The 19,503-nt window shown below is 43.1% G+C and overlaps 1 protein-coding gene across 1 annotated transcript in view; it reads left to right on the top strand.

The window, feature by feature from the left end:
- The window catches only part of PHLPP1 (PH domain and leucine rich repeat protein phosphatase 1), a 520,000-nt gene that overhangs the window by 400,347 nt on the left and 100,150 nt on the right, over window positions 1-19,503 (top strand). Inside the window, exon 10 of the mRNA XM_085606901.1 lies at window positions 16,799-16,954. Coding sequence (XP_085463027.1) covers window positions 16,799-16,954 — 156 coding nt within the window. The remainder of the gene's footprint in view (window positions 1-16,798; window positions 16,955-19,503) is intronic.

The raw sequence follows: 19,503 nt of genomic DNA, 5'->3' as shown, positions 1-19,503 counted from the left end.
CTATAGTCCATGTCTACATGAAGGGCCATAATAAGGAAGTGGACTGTTCGAATTAATAAAGGGTGTTCTCTCATTACAAATACATCTGGTGCATATACCATTTTTCAGGAGGACAAAGTGTGAGAGAAATGAGAGGTGAGATAGAAGGTTCCTATTATCCTAGTAAGAATTGAACATTATGTATTTGGTAATTGGATATGGGATGCTGGGAATTCAAAGAGTGTTCAACATTGTGTCAGGTAGAGCGATGTGACAAAGATAGATACAGGCTCCACCTACCGATTTATAAGAGAGATCTATTGAAAGTTCCAAAATATATGTTGGTATGATGAACAGTAATTCCTCTCAGAAATGTTCTTCCTTGTTAGGGAATCTGTAACATGAAATCATTCCAATTGTTATCCGGTAGTCCACAAATGCATAGAGGTCTATCAGTCAATGCCAAAGAGAGGGTGGAGGTGAGGAAGGCCATAGGCTCTACATAGGCTTTCTACATTTCGATTAGAGAGAATTAGCTGTTTCAAGCGTGGATCACCCTCTATGTAATTTCAATGGACAAACTCCCGTTAAGTTAAAAGTGGACCCTAGCCCCATATACCTAGCGTTTTCCCTAACATAGCAATCCTAGAAACAAACTCACCGCAATATGTTGGTTGCAGTTGGAAACAGAGATCGGCTCCAAATAAGGTCCTCCAATACGGTACGGCTTTGTTACATATGTTTGCTTTTTATAGCGTAAAGGATCTAATCCGACCTGGAACACCTGTGTCAGGCAGACGGAAAAACGCCCCCTGCAAATCACGTGATAAGTGCTGTAAACATCGCGGCCATTTTAGCGTGTAGATCTGACGCTTGAAACAGCTAATTCTCTCTAATCGAAATGTAGAAAGGATAGCTTTCTGATTGGGAACTTGACTTTACCAGCCTTAGACGCTACAGGTTAGGAGTATAAGCTTGTGTAACATCTAAGAGATCACACTTAGGATGGAGAGAGTCGAACTTTTTTGCCCTCATCAGGCTTTATTTGACATCAGATAATCAACCTAATGAAAATAGACTGGAAGAAGTTGAATTAGAATTGAATTCGTGTTGATTTACGTTTTTGTAGGTTGGTGAATATTCCTTTAAACATATCTCTGATAAATTCGTCAGCCAAACCGAATAACAAAAAAAGAAAAATCTACGGTCTTGGACACATTCATTATAGGGAAGGTAGGTTTTCTACTACCTACTATACGGCCGTACTCCCTTCCCGCTCCCAAACTTGAAAATAACTCTACACACTTATATATCTCTGTTGCCTGTTATATGTCGTGGCACCCACTCTTAGCAAACGTGAGTGGGCCGAGCTTAATTTAGACACTATTTCCCCCTGTATTTTATCTGAGGCACATAGGGACTAATGGAAGGTGGATATTTTTACTCATTCTTGCCTCTACCTTTATTTTAAAAAGAACAAGCCTCCCACATTATCGCTATACTGTTACCAACAATGGTTGTATGTTTCAACTTAGAGCCTATGGCCTTCCTCACCTCCACCCTCTCTTTGGCATTGACTGATAGACCTCTATGCATTTGTGGACTACCGGATAACAATTGGAATGATTTCATGTTACAGATTCCCTAACAAGGAAGAAAATTTCTGAGAGGAATTACTGTTCATCATACCAACATATATTTTGGAACTTTCAATAGATCTCTCTTATAAATCGGTAGGTGGAGCCTGTATCTATCTTTGTCACATCGCTCTACCTGACACAATGTTGAACACTCTTTGAATTCCCAGCATCCCATATCCAATTACCAAATACATAATGTTCAATTGTTACTAGGATAATAGGAACCTTCTATCTCACCTCTCATTTCTCTCACACTTTGTCCTCCTGAAAAATGGTATATGCTCTGCTATTTCATCCTATTATCATTGTCACTGCTTATAGCACATGACAGTTTGAGACCTGCAGGGTGAACTAGTCTTAATTCCACCAGTCACTAAGAGTGTAGCTGATCTCTTATGTCAGCTGTTTTAATTGGTTTTGCGTTATTAATTGTATCTGTATCTTTCAGTTACCCGCAGAGTTCAACAGGTCCTTTCATACATTATAAGGCTGTCCTAATAATAGGGGAAAAGTAGCATTGTTGGCAAAGATTAGGTTGAAGCAGGGATGACTGTTTGACAAAAGATTCTGTCATTCATCCTGTGGTTGGATGTAAGGTGTATACTATTCATCTGTTTTTAGGATCCTCCTGGCTCCGAAGTGGATAGCAAGTGCACTCTGTTGCTGTGAAACTCACCTCTTTAAGAGTATGTTTTAGTACAGCATTCACCCTTGTGTATGTAGGATGGGCCATTTTAGGGATGAAGTGAGAGATCCCCAGTCACGCGACTTTGATGTTTTTGGCCTCTGAGCTCAATGCATGTCGGGGTGTGCGTAAGGAAGGAGCACAGATAGGAAAACAAGCTCAAAAACTCATAGCCTTGTTCCTGGTCTACATCAGCAGGTCACAGTATATGCCCAAGCAGAATTCTATTTTAGCAAATAATTTTGGGTTAAATAAAAGCATACAGCCATACACCGGTACTACTCTGGATTGCTTTCCTGCAATTTTCACCACTATGCCCTTAAATAGTACCACTATAAGCTTTTCACCTACTTGCACTTTCTCAGGAATTCTTATATACCGTCCTCCAGGAGCGCTTGGCAATTTTTGCAATGATTTCCAAGATATAGCCACCAATGGGGCGAGCCTTTCATCCAGTTATTCGATCCTGGGTGATTTGAACATACATTTTGATGATCCCGATTCCTCTCCTTCGCAGGACCTTATTGAAGGCTTGGAAACGTTTCAATTCAAGCAAATTGTGACCGCTCGACCCACAAATTAGGCCATTTGCGTGACCCTTTATTTACAAACCTCACAAACATTACTTTGACTGAGGCCATTGCGGTACCTTGGTCTGACCACTTTTTATTATCATTTATCTTCACTCCTCAAGATTTGTTACAACCATTTGTTAGGACTAAAAAATTTGGCCGCATATGGTCCAAACTTTCTGTAGAAAGCTGGGCAACCAATCTTATAAATTCTACCCCTTTACCTCACTCCAATCCTACGACGGCTAATGCCAATTTTAATAGTTGGCTGGAGTCCTCTTTGGACTCTGCTCTCCCCAAGAAAGAATTATGCCATCGAGTCGGGCCCAATAAGAAAGCGTGGTATTCCCACAAACTTAGACAGCTTAAACAATCTTGCAAACAATTTGAAAGGAAATGGTGGAAGGATTTTACAGAGATCAGCAAGAGCAACTATAGAGAAGCACTTAAGCTTTATAAAAATGAAATAAAAGCCGCTCAAGCTTGCTATTACCAGGGAAAAATTGCTTCTGCATCCAATTCCCCTAGGAAAATTTTTAACATTTTGAAATACCTTCTCACCCCTCCTAGTCCTCCTACTGAATCTGATGATTCTCAAAAGCGTTGTGATGAAATAGCAAATTTTTCTTCACAAAAGTCTACAACATCAATTCTACGTTACAGCAAACTAACCTGGATACAAACATTCCATCGCCTACACAAGTCGTCATGCTGAAGGAATTTGTTCTGCTGACCCTACCGGCCCTGCAGAATCTTTTGAGGGAGCTCAAATCGGGTTCTCCAGCAGACCCCGCCCCTCCGTCCATTCTTAATCTGGTCTCCGAGATCGTCTCTCCAGTTATTCTGGGCGTAATAAATTCCTCCCTTGTAATGGGGCAGGTTCCGCTTCTCTGGAAACAAGCTAGAGTCAAAGCTCTAATGAAAAGGTCAAATTTAGATCCTGAGGACTGGGCCAATTATCGCCCCATCTCTTTGCTGCCAGGAATTAGTAAACTTGTGGAAAAATGTTAATTCCATACTGGCAGCTTTTCTGGAGGAATATAACTGCCTTCATCCCACCCAGACCGGCTTCAGGCGCCATCAGGGCACGGAGAACGCCCTTCTCGCCGTGGTCGAAGAGTCTAGAAAAATCTTGGACAATGGAGGCTGCGCTGCGATCATTTTGTTGGATCTCAGCGCAGCCTTTGATACGGTAAATCATCAAATTATGATCCAAAGACTCAGGGAGGTGGGAGTAGCAGGTACTGCCCTTAAATGGTTGCAGTCCTTCCTTTCAGACAGATCATTTGTGGTCTTTGAAGAGGATGTTCTTTTGAAGCAGATTCCTTTGCAGTGTGGAGTTCCTCAGGGGTCCTCTCTGAGTCCCACCATGTTTAGCATGTACATGAGGTCCCTTGCGGATGTGGTACTCCCCTGGGGGATCCATACTGTCACGTACGCTGATGACAGACAGTTGGTGGTGTCCCTTAGTCAGCAAGACAAAGCTGCACTGGGTTTAACTTCCTGCCTTGTGAAGGTCTCTGAGTGGATGGATCTGTCCTTTCTTAAATTGAACGGTGCCAAGACAGAAATTATGATACTGGGGCATGCGGCCCCCATGAACTTAGATCCTATGTGGCCCAGCTGTCTTGGCCCCCCCTCCTGTACCTAAGAAACAAATTAAGAGTTTGGGCATATGGTTTGATTGCAACCTCAACTTTACAGTACAAGCTCGTAAAGTTGCTGCTAAGTGTTATGGTCTTCTTAGATTGATAAGGAAGATTCTTCCTCTTCTTCCGTTTGAAGCCAGGCGTATGCTGGTCCAAGCTCTTATTCTATCGCGGCTGGACTACGCAAATGCAGTTTATTTAGGTGCGCCGCAAGGAACCGCTAAGATCTTAGACTGTCCAGAACTGTGCGGCCCACCTCTTAATGAATGTCCCGAAACGTACTTCTGCTAAGTTAGCGCTTAGTCGGTTGCATTGGCTTCCTGTTCAGGAGAGAATCAGGTTAAGGCAATGTGTATTATCATAAGTCCATTGTTGGCAATGGCTCTCCTATGATTCAGTCCATGGTGCAATTATATCACACCAATAGGACTCTCAGATCTAACAAACAACTTCTTGCAGTCCCTAGGATTAAACAGTCACGGACGGGAGGTCGACGGTTCCCATACAACGCTGCCAAGTTCTGGAACCAGCTTCCAGACTATATTCGTCTTGAACCTGACTATCTCAGGTTCAGGAAGCAGTTGAAGACCTTTCTCTTTTCATGAGCAGTGGTGAATGATAATGTGTCACAGAAAGCGCTGGGATGCCCTTGGATAGCCATGCGCTATACAAGTGTGTATTCATTCATTCACTTAATTATTTCAACCACTCTTGCCTTTTACTGTCCTTTCTCTGTCCCCGGGCTCCGAATTGGGTAGCATTAATACTTTGTTGCCATTTTTGCCTTCTCTTTAAGATGCTGTTGGGCTGTCTGTAGAGAAAATTGAATTTCTCTGGCATGTTTTTATTAACCTCATTCAAAATTTTCTTAATCATTAGATAAATGAGGCATTCTTAAAATATTTGCTAAACCCAAAAAAACGCGGGTGGGACAACCTGAAACTATTGCTTTGTGTATGTGAACTAATTGAACGTAATTGAGGTTAATGCAGGTAGATTCGGACAAACTTCATATTCGTCAAAGTGCACACCGGTGAGCCTTGTTGTACAGCGAAAGTGTTGTCAATGGAAAAACAAATAATTCAATCTTAAACATTGTAAAAATAAACGGACCAGGAAAGCTGAAGGTGACCAGTAATGCACATGAGGTGACAAGTATTTATTAGGGATGGCAAATGTGTGATAAACCCAAATAATATAACTTCTTCAAAGTGTTGAAAATGTATTAACTGACCTGTAGATTTCCTGATAGAATTGACTGGGACATAGTAGGTGGGGCTGCAGCAAACAATCAGGCTAACATTAACCATTAGTGGCACTTCCTGAGGTAGTCTTTTGCTGAGTTTCAAGATGGTCTAAGTGGTAGGTCCCTGCAGAATCCACTTACAGACGGAATCTTCCCAGACAGAATCACTCACCCAGCAGGGAGACGAACGTGTATGTCTGAATGTGGCAAACTTTTGTCTTCCTTTAGCTCTTGTAACAAACTAAGGTTTTCTGATAGCAGCAAGCATTGTGCGGGTGCAGAAAATCCGAATTCATGAGTTGAAAGAGGTAGAGAACTTGACATCTAAATGCAGAGGGCTAAAGTGAAGACCGGATATTGTTATGGCGGGTTTTCTGCACATACAGGAATGTTGACAATTAAATTCTGTTTATTAGAGCAGCTTTGTTATTTTTAACATTGACTTAAGAAACCTTGCTAGAAACTTTAACTGTGTATTTTTGCATTTATGAAAACCTGTAGAAATGTTTTTAATTTCTGCAGAACTTATTTTCCCAAAGATTTAAATTGCGTCTGGTAGGGACTGAGGAGTTCTGTTTTAAAAGAGTTATGGGGATGACATGAATCAACTAAAACCATTAGTGCTTTAGCAGCATATTGAACAGAGTATCTAATTTCTCTGTGCCAGTTGTCACTCCTATCAAGATGGTGTGTATACCGGGTGTATTAGTATAGCACAGATGTGTTGCATAGCAGTGGAGTGCTGTACAGAAGCAGGCAGGTATACATGGAGTGAGATGGGGAGAGGGGCGAAAGCACAGTCACCAGGAGAGAGGGGTAGAACCAGTGGCTGCTGATAGGGAGCCGTGGGGGTGAGGGGGCTTGGGAAATAAAAAATAAAATAAAAAAACTTACCTGCAGTCACGTTGTAGCCGCTGCCTCTCCTGTGTCTCAGGAAGCACCCAGGCTCTCCTAAGCCAATCACAACGCTGCAATGCAGCGTTGTGATTGGCCTGAGCACTGTGGTTCGGCGCTCAGATGGGGACAGGGACCCTGTGCATGTTCCTCACCATGCTGTGAATTATACCCTGGTGGGAAAGATGCAAAGTGTGCAGGACTGTTTGGCCGGCCTAAGAGGGCAGGCCAAATAGTCCTGCACACTTTGGGAGTGAAACCCACTCCTCCCTCCGGTCCCTGCTCTGGCCAGCCCCGCCTCTCCTTGCACCTACGAACGGAAAAATAAAATAACCTTCAATTATCATTTTATTTTTCCTCTTCACTGCTCTCAAAGCAGTCGGGCGACGCTCATCCATCTTAGCGGAGGAGCAGCCACTGGGTAGAACACCCAAAATTGTGATTGGTAGGGAGTTTCATAGAAGGGTCTATTACAGGAATCTGAGCATTATGTCATCCCTGGACATGCTGTTAAAGGGCAGAGTCTTAAACTCTTTTCTGAATTTGCAGATGAATAGTTCTTGACTAACATTACTGGGGATAATGTCAGTGCCTCTGGCATTGCAAGGGAAGGTCTGGCACCTGTCTTTTCCCTTTCTTGTATTTCTTGAATGCAAGTGCTGCATGCTGTTGCTACATGTGGTGTGGCCAAAGATATCCTGATTGTAACTCACATGTAGGGTGGTGTTCCATTCTTTCCCTACAGCAGGTTTTAAAGATGATGCAGGCAAATAAAATAATAATGCACTTATAACCGGCTTTACTCCTTCCCTAGTGTGTACATTTTATGCTGTCACTTAGGCCCCTTATTGACCAACCCCATTTCAGCCCATATGCTAATTGTATTGCCTGTACCTAGTAGTTCTTTGCATGTCCTCTCCGTGGTGAAGTAATACACTTTGCTCAATGATCTGCATACCTCCACACCCTTGGACATACTGTGGTGGATGAATCATGGGTGCATTAACGTTTACTTGCCTTCTTCCCACGGTCTATAAAATTCTCATGCATCAGAAGAGTATAGGACTTTGTGTGCGGTGAGCTTTTCATCAAATATATTCTGTTGTAGTAAACTAAATATCTGTTTGACTGTTATGTTTGCTTGTTTCTGTTAACATCACTTTAGATAAAACCCTTTGATTCTGATTACAGCTGTTGAGGCTGAAATTTGGCTAAGAGCAAGCATTTCTGGATTTTGAAGCACGCTTTTCTATTCAATTTCCTTATCTCGCTGCATTTAGTATTCTAAATCTTTTAGCTACGCAGATTACCCACCAATAATGTTGTTGGCTCTTTTTTATATTGAGGGCTCACATTAAATGTAGAAGTCTCCAAGTATATGAAAGTTTGTTGCAAGCAAACTTTACAAAAAAACACCCAAATCTCTCTAGTAATAATTATGCATTATGTTTGAAAATTCTCTTATTAGATTATCTCTCGGTCCACTACGGCGCTTGTCTCAACCACCATTCTTGTTTTTTGTTGACAAGTATGGGACTTGTTTTGATACTGTGTCTTGCTTCATTAGTACCCCACCTATTACATTTGTTATAGATTCGCCTAGTCCTAGAAGTGGGTGTGCAGCTTTTTTGGCTTAATTTTATGATCATTTGAGTTTCTTGATGTGGAAGTTGAACTACTTGCCCCAAGTTCAAAACCACACTTGCTTTTCTCCCAGGCTTAGCCTTTAACCTAACCAGCTATGGAGCAGAAATGAAAATATCTGTCCAAGAAGATGATTTAACAGAGTTTTTTCCTAATAAGCAAAAGACACCAGTGAAGAGCAATGAACTACTTTTGAATAGAATCCATTAGTAAAGAATCCAAACAGACTTAAATGAATGGATGACCCATCCATTGTCTTTACATCATTTCTGCATCTCATTACATTTACAGTTGTTTTAATGTTTTATTTCTGGATTATAAAATTAAATATAAGGAAGGTTTAGAGTCTGGAGTTCCTTTTTCTCCTTACCACACAAATGGAAACCCTTTTCTTGCTATGTACCAGGAATCCTTAAGTCGACATGGGTCCCTGTATCCATCTACTTGCATCAGGAGTCCTCTGCGCAATTTGCACTTTTACTGCACCCTTCATTATCTATCCAATTGTTTAATTTTACCCAGCTCTTACATTTGGTCTTAAAGTTATTTTGTTGAAAAAAATAAAAACTATCTTAACCTGACTATATTATCTATCCCTTGTCTTATTATGCTTTGTATGTAGTGGTTGACTTGCACGAGAAACTGATAGTGGAACAGTTTAATATCTTCAGAGCTTCATGGCAGTTTATTTCTATAAATCTGATTTCCAACACATTTATGCCTTTGGGACAAGCAACTTCTGCATGACTAGGGAAAGTTTTGCGCCACTGCCCTGTTTTATATTTTTGACTTACCCTGTCTTCTCTTCAATCTGCCTTTCGTACCCACGGAAGGCGCTTCCAATCGTGTCACTATCCGCCCAGCTACTCTGGCGTGCAAGCTTCTCCGGAAACAATATCCTCATATCTCTTGGGCTGGCCTGCCAGAGGTAGGGCCATATGCCAGAAGTAAGTTTTGGTTGCTGTTTCCACTACTTTATGGTACACAAGAAAGACAGTGGACTTCGTCCTATCCTAGGCCTCCACGCTATCAATTTCTTCCACAAGAAGTTTAAATTGCTCACACTTGCTCAGGCCTTGTTTTTTTTTTTAAACATGTTTTTATTGCAGAGTTGTAAAAAAGGCATCTAGTAAGTCAACCTGTACACGCACGACATCTCAAAGCTCATCTGTCGGTATAACATTGCACACAGCCATTCAGCCCACATCCCGGGGGCCGGGCGGCGTACCATCACAGTGACTCAGAGTGTCAAGGCGATCACCTCACAGAGATGTCAGGTCAACAGTGTAATATAGTATCTGCTTTTATACCCATCAAACTCCCTCCCCACAAACGCCGCCAAATATAGTCAGCCACTCAGAGTTGGCTGCACCAGGATTATCCTTATCCACAGCACCGGTCCACATTAGCTCCCTCCCGGAGGCGCAGTGCCTACGGCCTATCCAATATCACATTAGGGGTACCCAAGGAGAGCTGCTCTGGAACCCCACTCCCTTCTGGTTTGCTCAGGCCTTGTGTACCCAGGAGACTGGATGGTAGCATTGGATTTGCCGTACTTATATTTCCGCATTCCCCTCCTGCCTGCCCACAGATGTCACCTGCAGTTCACAGTGGGCCACAAGCACTTTCAGTTTTTGGTGCTCCCTTTGGCCTTATAGCCCCCCCTCAGGTGTTCACCAAGGTGATGGTGGTAGTTGCAGCTCATGTGAGGAGATCAGGGGTGTCAGTCTTCCCCAATCTCGATGACTGACTGTTGAGGCAGGCTCGCCCCAGGCTGACGTCTCCCATCTCCAGACAGCAGCGTAATTCTTGCGTTTGCTGGGGCTCACTATCAACAAGCTGAAGTCACACCTGACTCCCTCTCAGACTCTCCCCTTCATCAAAGCTGTTCTGGACACGGTGCATTTTCTAGCCTGTCCTTCCCAACTACGAGGCCAGGTTATTCAGGCTATGTTGCCGATGTTTCAGCCTCTATCCTGAATTTCGGTGAGACTGACTGAAGCTGTTGGGCTTCGTGGCGTCCTGCACCTTGCTTGTGACACAGGCCTGCTGGTATATGGGCACTCTGAGGTGATCTCTCAAGTTCCAGTGGGCGCAGCTTCAGAGATCTCTCTCCAAAATGTTACAGATCTCAGAGGGAACTGCAAAAGATCTGCAGTGGTGGTTAATGAACCGTTATTGGATAAGTGGCAGACCCCTCTCCCTTCCCCAACCAGGTCTGACAGTGGTGACAGGTTCGTAACTCCTGGGTTGGGACGGCCATCTGGGAGAGGAGGCTATCAGAGGCCTCTGGTCTCCTATGGAATCCGGGCTCCACGTCAACCTGCTGGAGCACCAGGCAATTCTGCTGGCATTAAAATTGTTTTTACCCTTCATCATGGGAAGGATAGAACAGGTGTTCACGGACAACACCGCCACCACCATGTACTACTGCAACAAACAGGGTAGGGTCAGGTTTTGGACCCTTTGTCAAGAAGCCCTGCGCCTCTGGACGGTACTAGAATGCCAAAGCATATCACTGGTGTTTCGACACCTTGCGGGCTCTCTGAATATCAGGGTGGAGGAACTGATATTCAGGGGCACAAATGGCATCTCCATCCAGAGGTGGTGCAAGGTCTCTTTGAGCAGTGGGGAGAGCCGTGGTTAGATCTGTGTGCTGCAGCCAAGAGTGCACAATGTCAACAGTTTAGCGCATGGGAATTTCCAAGGAGACTCTAGATCGGAGATGCTTTTAGTATTGAGTGGAGCGCAGGTCTCCTGTACGCCTTTCCGCCAATACCACTCCTGCCCAGAGTTCTTAGAAAGATAGATAACGACCGGGACGAAGTCATCTTTGTGGCTCCGGACAGGGCTCGGAGAATTTGGTGTCCCGATCTGTTGAGCATGGCCATCAGTCGTCTGATCAGGTTGCCCCTTCGGGAGGATCTTCTGTCGCAGTAGGTGAGGGTTCTCCAACCGAACCTGTCCACCCTCAGCCTTCTTGCATGAAGATTGAGCGGCAGCAGTCAACAGCTTTTGACCTTCTGCCCGAAGCCTATGATGATCTGGCAGTCTGGCGTCCCTGCACCAAGATGGTGTACGGTTGCCGTTTGGTTGTTTGTGGCACGGTGTGCAGAAAAGCAGATTGATCACCTTTCTGCTCCCCTTTCTCAGGTTCATCTGTTCATTCATTCCCTTGTCCAGCAGGGCTCTGCTCTGGGCATGTTAAAAGGATCTCTTTTTGCCGTTGCTTTACCAGCCATCCCTCCTCAAATCCCAATTTGTACGTAGGTTCTTGAAAGGTTTGCAACATATGTTTCCTCCTTCCCCCTTTATCATGCCTCAGTGGGTTCCTAATCTCGTCCTGGCATGAAAAGTCACAAAAAAAAAAACGACGTCCGCACGCTGTATTGGCACCGATATAGGCATTGTGCATGTCACTTCCAGCGTGGACGACGCCATACAGAGCAGAACGCCACATACCAGTGCGCAAGGGTACTGCTCAAGAAAAAATAATCTGGATCCGGCCTGACACTTGGGAACATTCTAAGGTAATTAATCTGCATCTAGGTAGTCTCTACCAGATAAGCCGTTACCAAAAGTAACTTGTTTGTTTAGAGTGCCGATTAACTTCTTTTTCCATACTCTTCTATTTCACACCCCTACTGGCTGGTGGTTGAAGGTGGGTGTGTGTTAAGAAAATAACAATAGATTTTCTTTTGGGCTGAAAGAACTCAGTGTGTCAAATTAAGTGCTTTTTCTCACCTTTTTTCTGCGGACTCCCTCATGGAGTAACCTCGTTCACTGATTCTTAAGAGTGTTTATAAAGCCTCCTAATTTGATCTAGGTCATATTCCCTGTTGTATTTGTCATATGTAGCAAACATGCAAACCTCTCCTCATTTATATTACTTGAGAAGGGCACTGCCCCACTAAACCAACAGTTCCCCTGCCTAATTTAGAAAAGCCTGTGACCTAACAACCTATCTGTCACAGGGCCTCTGGGCCCCGGAGTAGGAAGCCCCTGTTAGAGTTTTGCCTTCCAACTCATATTTTTTATGTCGTGGGCTAATGTGTGAGATCATTGATCTCTCTGTATTTCAGAATCGAGCACCTGCTTGGAAGTTTTTCAGAAATGCCCAAAAAATCAATATGGTGGCTGGCTGGCATTACGTTTATCTGAAAGTGATTCAGCCACGTTAAGTGGAAGGCTTTTGCCAAAATGACCCAGATGAAACAGTCAGGGGAATCTCTTTATTGGATTGGGTGTGCGAGCGCCTCCAGAAGGCTATCTGCTTACCCTAAAATTAGTTCTGAAGGCTAGAGATCCCCCCACTGGCTCCTTGTGAAGAATGTGACACTTAAAGATTAGTTGGCTGGGATTTAAATCGCTGACAAATTGCTTTTCGTTAAACTGTTCTCTAAAAGGAAGTAGTACTTCTAGTCTGTCTCACAACCTTAAGGTGCCTAGTAGGGCCACACTTTTTCCAGCCTTGGCATGCCACCAGTAAGAGAATCACGCAGGTAGTGCACTATGTAAGTGCATTAAATCAGTTTCATGGAAAATGTAACACCTGATTGAGTTTTCAGTAGACCCAAACTAAGTTGCACAGTCTGGTCCCATGATTGTTAGAAATCCACAACTTCGTTCAAAGTGGCATCAGAAAGCAGCCATGCGGGCGAGCTGTTCTGCTAATTCCGGATCCTTTATTGTCCACAGTATTGCACATTGCATGTTTCTCCTTCTTTTACTGTGTTGCGTTCCAGGCTTTTTTTTTTGGATATCATTTGTGTGCCCTCAGCACCTCCGCTGTAAGGCTGGTCCACGGGCTTTAAATTAAGATGGGATGTAGGGTTAAAAATGTCTGTGCTCGGACCCAGAGTTAAGGTCCCAATCCTGAATGTGCTCAAATGTGCAATGCCTACATAATGGAGTAGACAATACAACAACCTTGGATTTTTTTTTTCAGTTGTAAAGAAAGTGGACAATGTGCCAAAGAATCCGAACTCCCAAGGTGTCATGAGGATCATTGCTCATATTAAGGAGCCACTTTTGCATCATCTGACTACAGCAGTACCATGCTGTCACTGTAGATAGACGAGTGCTGGAGTACCTAGAAAGTGGGAAGCGCGCTGTATTTAAATGAATAATCCCCTTCAACATATCACTCCCTTTCTCAAACAGACAAAGGTGAAGAAGCTTCCTTCGAATAATTTGGTTGGTTATTCTCTACCTTCTGATGTTCAACACCTGGGAGCGCAAGCCTTTCTTTGTGTTTCAGGGTTTGTAGTGTGGCCTTTCACGTTTAAAACTGAGCACCTACTACCCTATTGTGTAAGTAAAGAGTTCACCATAGGCAGAGGCATGTGGTGATTACTTTGACCAGCCACAGGAAGCTTAATCTGGTGGAAGCTGAAGAAAAATGTGTCTGATTAAATAGATGGTAAGTTTCCTCTACTAAACTGGATTTTGAGCAACCTTAAACTCAATAATTTTCTTTCTCCTTCAAGCAATATATTTGTTTTGCATACCTAGACAGTTTTATTCCACCTACAGAAATCCTTTTTTCGTATATTTTTTGCTCGGGTTTACCCAGCTCTACAAACTTCTTTAAGTTTTCAAAGTAGATTATAGGCATTTGATTGTCCGTGAAACTGGAAGGCGGCTTTACTGCTTACCTCTTTATTAAACGTTGGAGTGGATTATGTCCGCTACTGCATGCTGGGACTGAAGCAGTGTTTTTGGTTTGGATGCAGATGGCTTGGAGGGGAGGTTGGCATATGAGCATGGTGGTTCGTACCCACTGCAAATGGACACCAAAAGACCCTTTACAAATACGTAGTTTTCTAAAAGTTCGACCATGAGAATTTCACTGTCGTGTGAGCATGCATGGTATTTCACATTTTTGGTGGCAGTTCTACAATTATTTATACTTGGAAGTTGCAAATTGAGATTATTATTTAGATTTTGAAACAATACATTTTACTCATAGAGATGTTGTCCTTTAGCTGCTTTTATTGTGCGATCCTGCAGATTCACATTCACAGATTTTTCCGGTTGGGGTAATGCTCAATACTCTTTTGTGCAGTCTTTTGAGACATCCTTTTCTTTTGATTTCAGTCGTGTCACTATGCTGTGAAAGCTGGACATCTCTCTGCACCATTTTACTTGATTTAGTTTTCACTGTTGCATGCATATCATTATGGATCCTCTCTTGCTTCTACCATTGAAACACTTCATTGGATATTACCACCTTCATTTTTTAGCATTGCCTTTTGTTTGGCCTGTTAGCTGATTTCTTTCCTTGAGAGATAGGAGTTGCCATTCCTTATTTGTCCCTTGGTTGGACTAATATTTGCTCCTTTTTCATGGGCAAAGCAACAGCGCGTGTTTTGCAAGATGTCATAAGTCATAATGATACTTATCTATGAAATAATAATGGTAATCCCATTTCATCTCACCAGCCATTTTTGAGAAACAAAGCCATGAATGTGCCCCACAGTGGTGACTCATCAAAATTGGACGTCTCTCTTTAACACTTTAACAACTCAGTTCATTTCTCTTATGATTCCGAAGTGCCACAGACAGGATTGCCACCAGTAAAATAAATTTGGGATGCCTTTACATGGGTAATGCACATCAACCATAGCTTTAATACTCCTGGTACCAAATTAACACAAGTCATAAGTGTACCTGATGCTGCACGGGTTTTCCCTCAAATATAGTCTTTAAATATGTGATTTAAAGTCTGTCATTTTTCTCCAAAACATCAGCTTATTAGTTCTGAAAATACAAACATTTCATCTCCAATGCACTATTTTCAATTTGGGTATACATATATTAATTCAACCTAGCGAAACCTTCTAATTTAGTAGGCTGAGATATGCACAGCAGTGCTACTTACAGGTAGCTGGAGAGCTACCAGTAGCTCATAAGCTACTTGTTAGAGAAGGCTGAACAAGATACTGAGATACAATAAAGATTTGCAAAGAAGACCTTAAGAAGCTGTTGAACATATTGCTTTCCAGCATTTGCAGGCCTGATTCAAGTAGATAGTTCCTGTCTCATATCTCATGTTTACCTCAACTCAACACCTGATATGGGTTTAGTAGCCACAAAAAAAGCCAATGAACAGCTTTGGTGGAGGATGAAGGGGCTCTGAAGGTTCCTCCAAGCCATTCAGTCATGTAATCTACCTTTATTTATATACTTTAAACCTCTCAGTAGGGTGGATGGAGGCTTCGAGAGTTCCCTTTTTTGAGTGAGAATCATTTTAGACAAGTAGATGTCAGAAGCCTTCATGCAAGGATAGGCCCAGCATTTAATTTCCTTTGACTCAATTTTCATCAAGTACAGGATTGAGGGGATAACTATAGTATTTATAATTAATTTTTTCACATATAAGCGTTAAAAACCTTTCCTCATCAGCATAGTCCCATTCTGTTTATTTCTGTTACTTCACAACATTGTACTAATACAGACGTCTTTAACCTTTCTTAGCCCGAAGAGCTTTCATTCCTTTGATTCGACTGGATACTAGTGTTTTTTCCCTAGGGCAATCCAAGATCCCGAGAGGAGAACCATTACTGATATATGGCTAAGGATATCTCGGCAGGTCGTTTAAAAATGTCTAGCAATAGTAGTCATGAATACTCATTAGCATTATGTAAGAGCTGTGGTATGTGGAGCCCTCCCAATGTTGCCCTAAAATGCAAAGAGCACAGTTAAATGAGTGAGCTTAACTGTTCTCAGCTGGGTCTGCCTTAATTCCTAGCTTTCATGTATAATTGGCAAATAAGGAAATGCAAGTGCAACTATATTGGGTACCTTTTTACATTTCTTAACTGTGAGGAAAATAAGCAGCAGAAGTTTTTATTCTATTCCATTTTTCCAAAATATAATGGGTTGTAGCAATTTATTAATGTATTGTCTCCTAGCATTTCCCACTGTTGTCCAAAAACAGTTTTCAGCGTATGCTTGACTATTCTCAATGCCCTTATACCCAGGTTTATGATGTAATTAGCACATAAGAAATGAAGTACAGGAGTTGAAAATCACACACAATATTACTTTCTGTAAGTAAAAAGAAAAGAAAGAGGGTTTTTTTTCTCTGTGAAATCATTCCAGTACAATGCTTTGTAGCTGTAATTGATATTTTATTGTATCATCTCATCTTTGGGCATAGTGAAGAAGCATTTCAACGTTTAGGGCACAGTATACTTGGGATGTTTCCTAGGTTTCAATATGAGCTGTACAGTGTGACTTGGGTTGTAATCCAGGAGAATCTCTTGTCCTAGAGTTGATTTTAGGTCCAGTAGCTGAAAACTAGTGCTTTAATGTGATCATTTTTAGTATTTTTGCTTCAGCCTAATTAAACAGAAATGATTAGTAAATGTAATTTTAAACGTTTGCCATCTTTCCTATAAAATTGCTGAGATATAGTATAGGTGGCTCTTGTAGATTTGCAATGCCTGGTAACTTTGGCTTATATTTTGCCCTTTTTTTTCAAGGTTGTTTTGCAGTAGTGGTTTGCGGAAACTGCTTGCAGGCCACAACCAGCTCCAAAGGTTGCCAGAACGCCTTGAGCGCACCCAGATTGAGGTCCTGGACCTACAACATAACCACTTACTGGAACTTCCGGCTAACCTCCTGCTGAAGTCTGAGAGGTAAACCACTAGGAATATCTGCTAATGTTATGACTTTTTGAAATTTTCATTGTTGAATAGTTAACTGATTGCAGTGAATTTACTGGTATCTAATTAGACACAAAGTGTGCTTTGTGTGTGCACCCTACTGTTTTGCGAGGCTGACTTTAAAAGAGTGGGTTGCTAGTGTCCATAAAAATGCATTGTGTAATTCTTCTCAGTGCTAAATTAACAAGCTAGCTTCATGTTTGTTTTTTGGTACTAATAAATGATCTGTGCAAATCTTTCCACTAATCCTCACATTTCCATAATAAGTATTTGTTTGAGGCATATGAGCTGCAGATTACACACTTGTGCATAGATCACCATCTATGCACAAGTGTGTATATCTGCAGCTCTACATGCCAAGAACAGATGCATACTGGTAAGTAGCATATTCCGTTCGAGGCATATGAGTTGCAGATTACACACTTGCGCATAGATCGCCATCTATGCACAAGTGTGTAGATCTGCAGCTCTACATGCCAAGAACAGATGCATACTGGTAAGTAGCATATTCCTTTCCTTTAATTGTTAAGTTCAGTTTTGGTGGGAGAGCAGTTTTTGTGGCTATTGCGTTTGAGAGGTCTGGCACAGTGATTTTCACTGATTAGAAGTTGATCTCAACACATTAAAGGTTGGAAACCCCTGCTCTAGAATTTTTCCCTTGTCTTCACAAAAGTCAGTTAAACTCCGTGTTTTATTGGGTACTGGCGGGTGTAAGTGACAGGTTTTGTGCTTAAATTGTTGTTGACCGATTAGTCTGGTGTTGACCCTTTGCTCAACATTATCTTCATACCGCTTGGTAGGATAATAATTCTAGATTCTATTCCACATCCTGACATGCCTCTTCACCCTAGCCAAGCCCTGCTTTTTTTATTCTGTTTCTCCAGCATTAATGCCCATGCAGTCGCTCGATGAATGGTGCTACTTACTGAGGTCCCTGCTGGTTATGAACCCCTCTGTCATCTTCTTATGCCATTGCTCTTTCGATGGCATGATAATTGACAAAGAGGTCCAAGAAGACACCAAGGGTTCACATAAATTATCTGCCTAGGTCTTCAGGTCTCTGTCCCATTTTGCTTAGACTTTCTCTTGCTAAATGGTCAGTTGCTTTCTGCTAGGTTCATATACAATTTTCATGAAGACTCTGAGAAGAATTAATGCATTGATGGTATTGTGCTTGAGGTGAGGCAAAGTTGCATTCCCAGTCCCCTTCCAGGAATGATAAATCCTCTTTATTTGCTCCAGGACAAAATGTTGTGTTCCAGGCTCTCCTTCAAAGACCACCCTGTGATCTGAATAGGTCCCTGAATAAAGGCTTATTTTATTTATTTATTTTTTATTTATTTTTTTTTGAAACCGTTTATTGCAGTTTGAAAAGTTACAGGTATGGGCCTACAACCACACGGCCGGCCGCTAGAGCATCAAAAACATATTACATGCATACAGCAAAAAGTCTCACAGCGGTGCAAAGTAGGAAAACAGGAGTAATCAATGGTGCAGGCCTCACGGCTCCAGGCCCACAGTACGGTTCCATTTTCTTAAAACAAAACAACATAAACAAACCACAACCGCAAGGCAACCCTCGATCCAAAGTGACAACACGTGCTCCACAAGTGGGGGATCCAAACCAGCAGCAAAACTCTGAAGAGGGGGACGGGAGTAGATCAGGGACTGGGGGACCGCGCGCCCGCGGCCAAGGGAGGGGGGCCATCTAGGGAGACGGAGCCGGCGAGGCAGCCGGTAGCAGCGGCGGCTCACAAATACCCCCGCGGTAGGCGTTCCAGGGGCCCCAGAGTTTCATCCACGCCCCAGGCTTACCCCTCGCCACATACACCACCTTTTCACGAAACATACACCAATCCATATGCTCTTTCCAGGCCGACACCGCAGGGGGCCTCTGGGATCCCCACAATTGAGCAATATCACGCTTAGCTATCATGTATCCCAGAGTCACCCACCGCGTCTGCGGTACCGAATAGTCATTAGGTTCCCAGACATTCAGCAAGCATCTCCTCGCTTCAGGCAGTAGCGCGACACGCGTAACCACTCGCAGAACCCCATGCACACCACGCCAGAATCGCTCCACCTTCGGGCACTCCCACAGTATATGCATGAAAGTCGCCAACGCGCCACAGCCACGCTTACACATTCCGTCACCGGCAAAACCCATACGTAGAAGCCTTGGCCCCGTCACGTAAACCCGGTGAAGGATCTTGAGCTGGACGAAACGAAGGCGAGCCGGGATGGCCACCTCTTTCGGAGAGGCCACCGCGGAAATCCAATCCTCGTCGTCCAGCTCCAGCCCGTCGGCAACCCAAGCCTCGCGGAGACTAGTCAGCAGGCACGATCTATCGTTAATCAATTTTTTGTATATGAGGGAGATCGTGCTGTCCGGGACATGGCCATCTAGCACTCTGTCCTCCAGGGGGGAAGACTCCGGAATGGATGCAACATCCGGGAAGACGGAGCCCAGCGCATGGCGGACCTGTAGGTACCGAAAGTACTCACTGCCCTGCAGCTGAAAC

The sequence above is a fragment of the Triturus cristatus genome, chromosome 5_2 (assembly GCF_964204655.1).
Source record: "Triturus cristatus chromosome 5_2, aTriCri1.1, whole genome shotgun sequence".
NCBI lineage: Eukaryota > Metazoa > Chordata > Amphibia > Caudata > Salamandridae > Triturus > Triturus cristatus.
The sequence above is the reverse complement of the archived record's forward strand: the minus strand, read 5'-3'. Positions and strand labels throughout refer to the sequence as shown.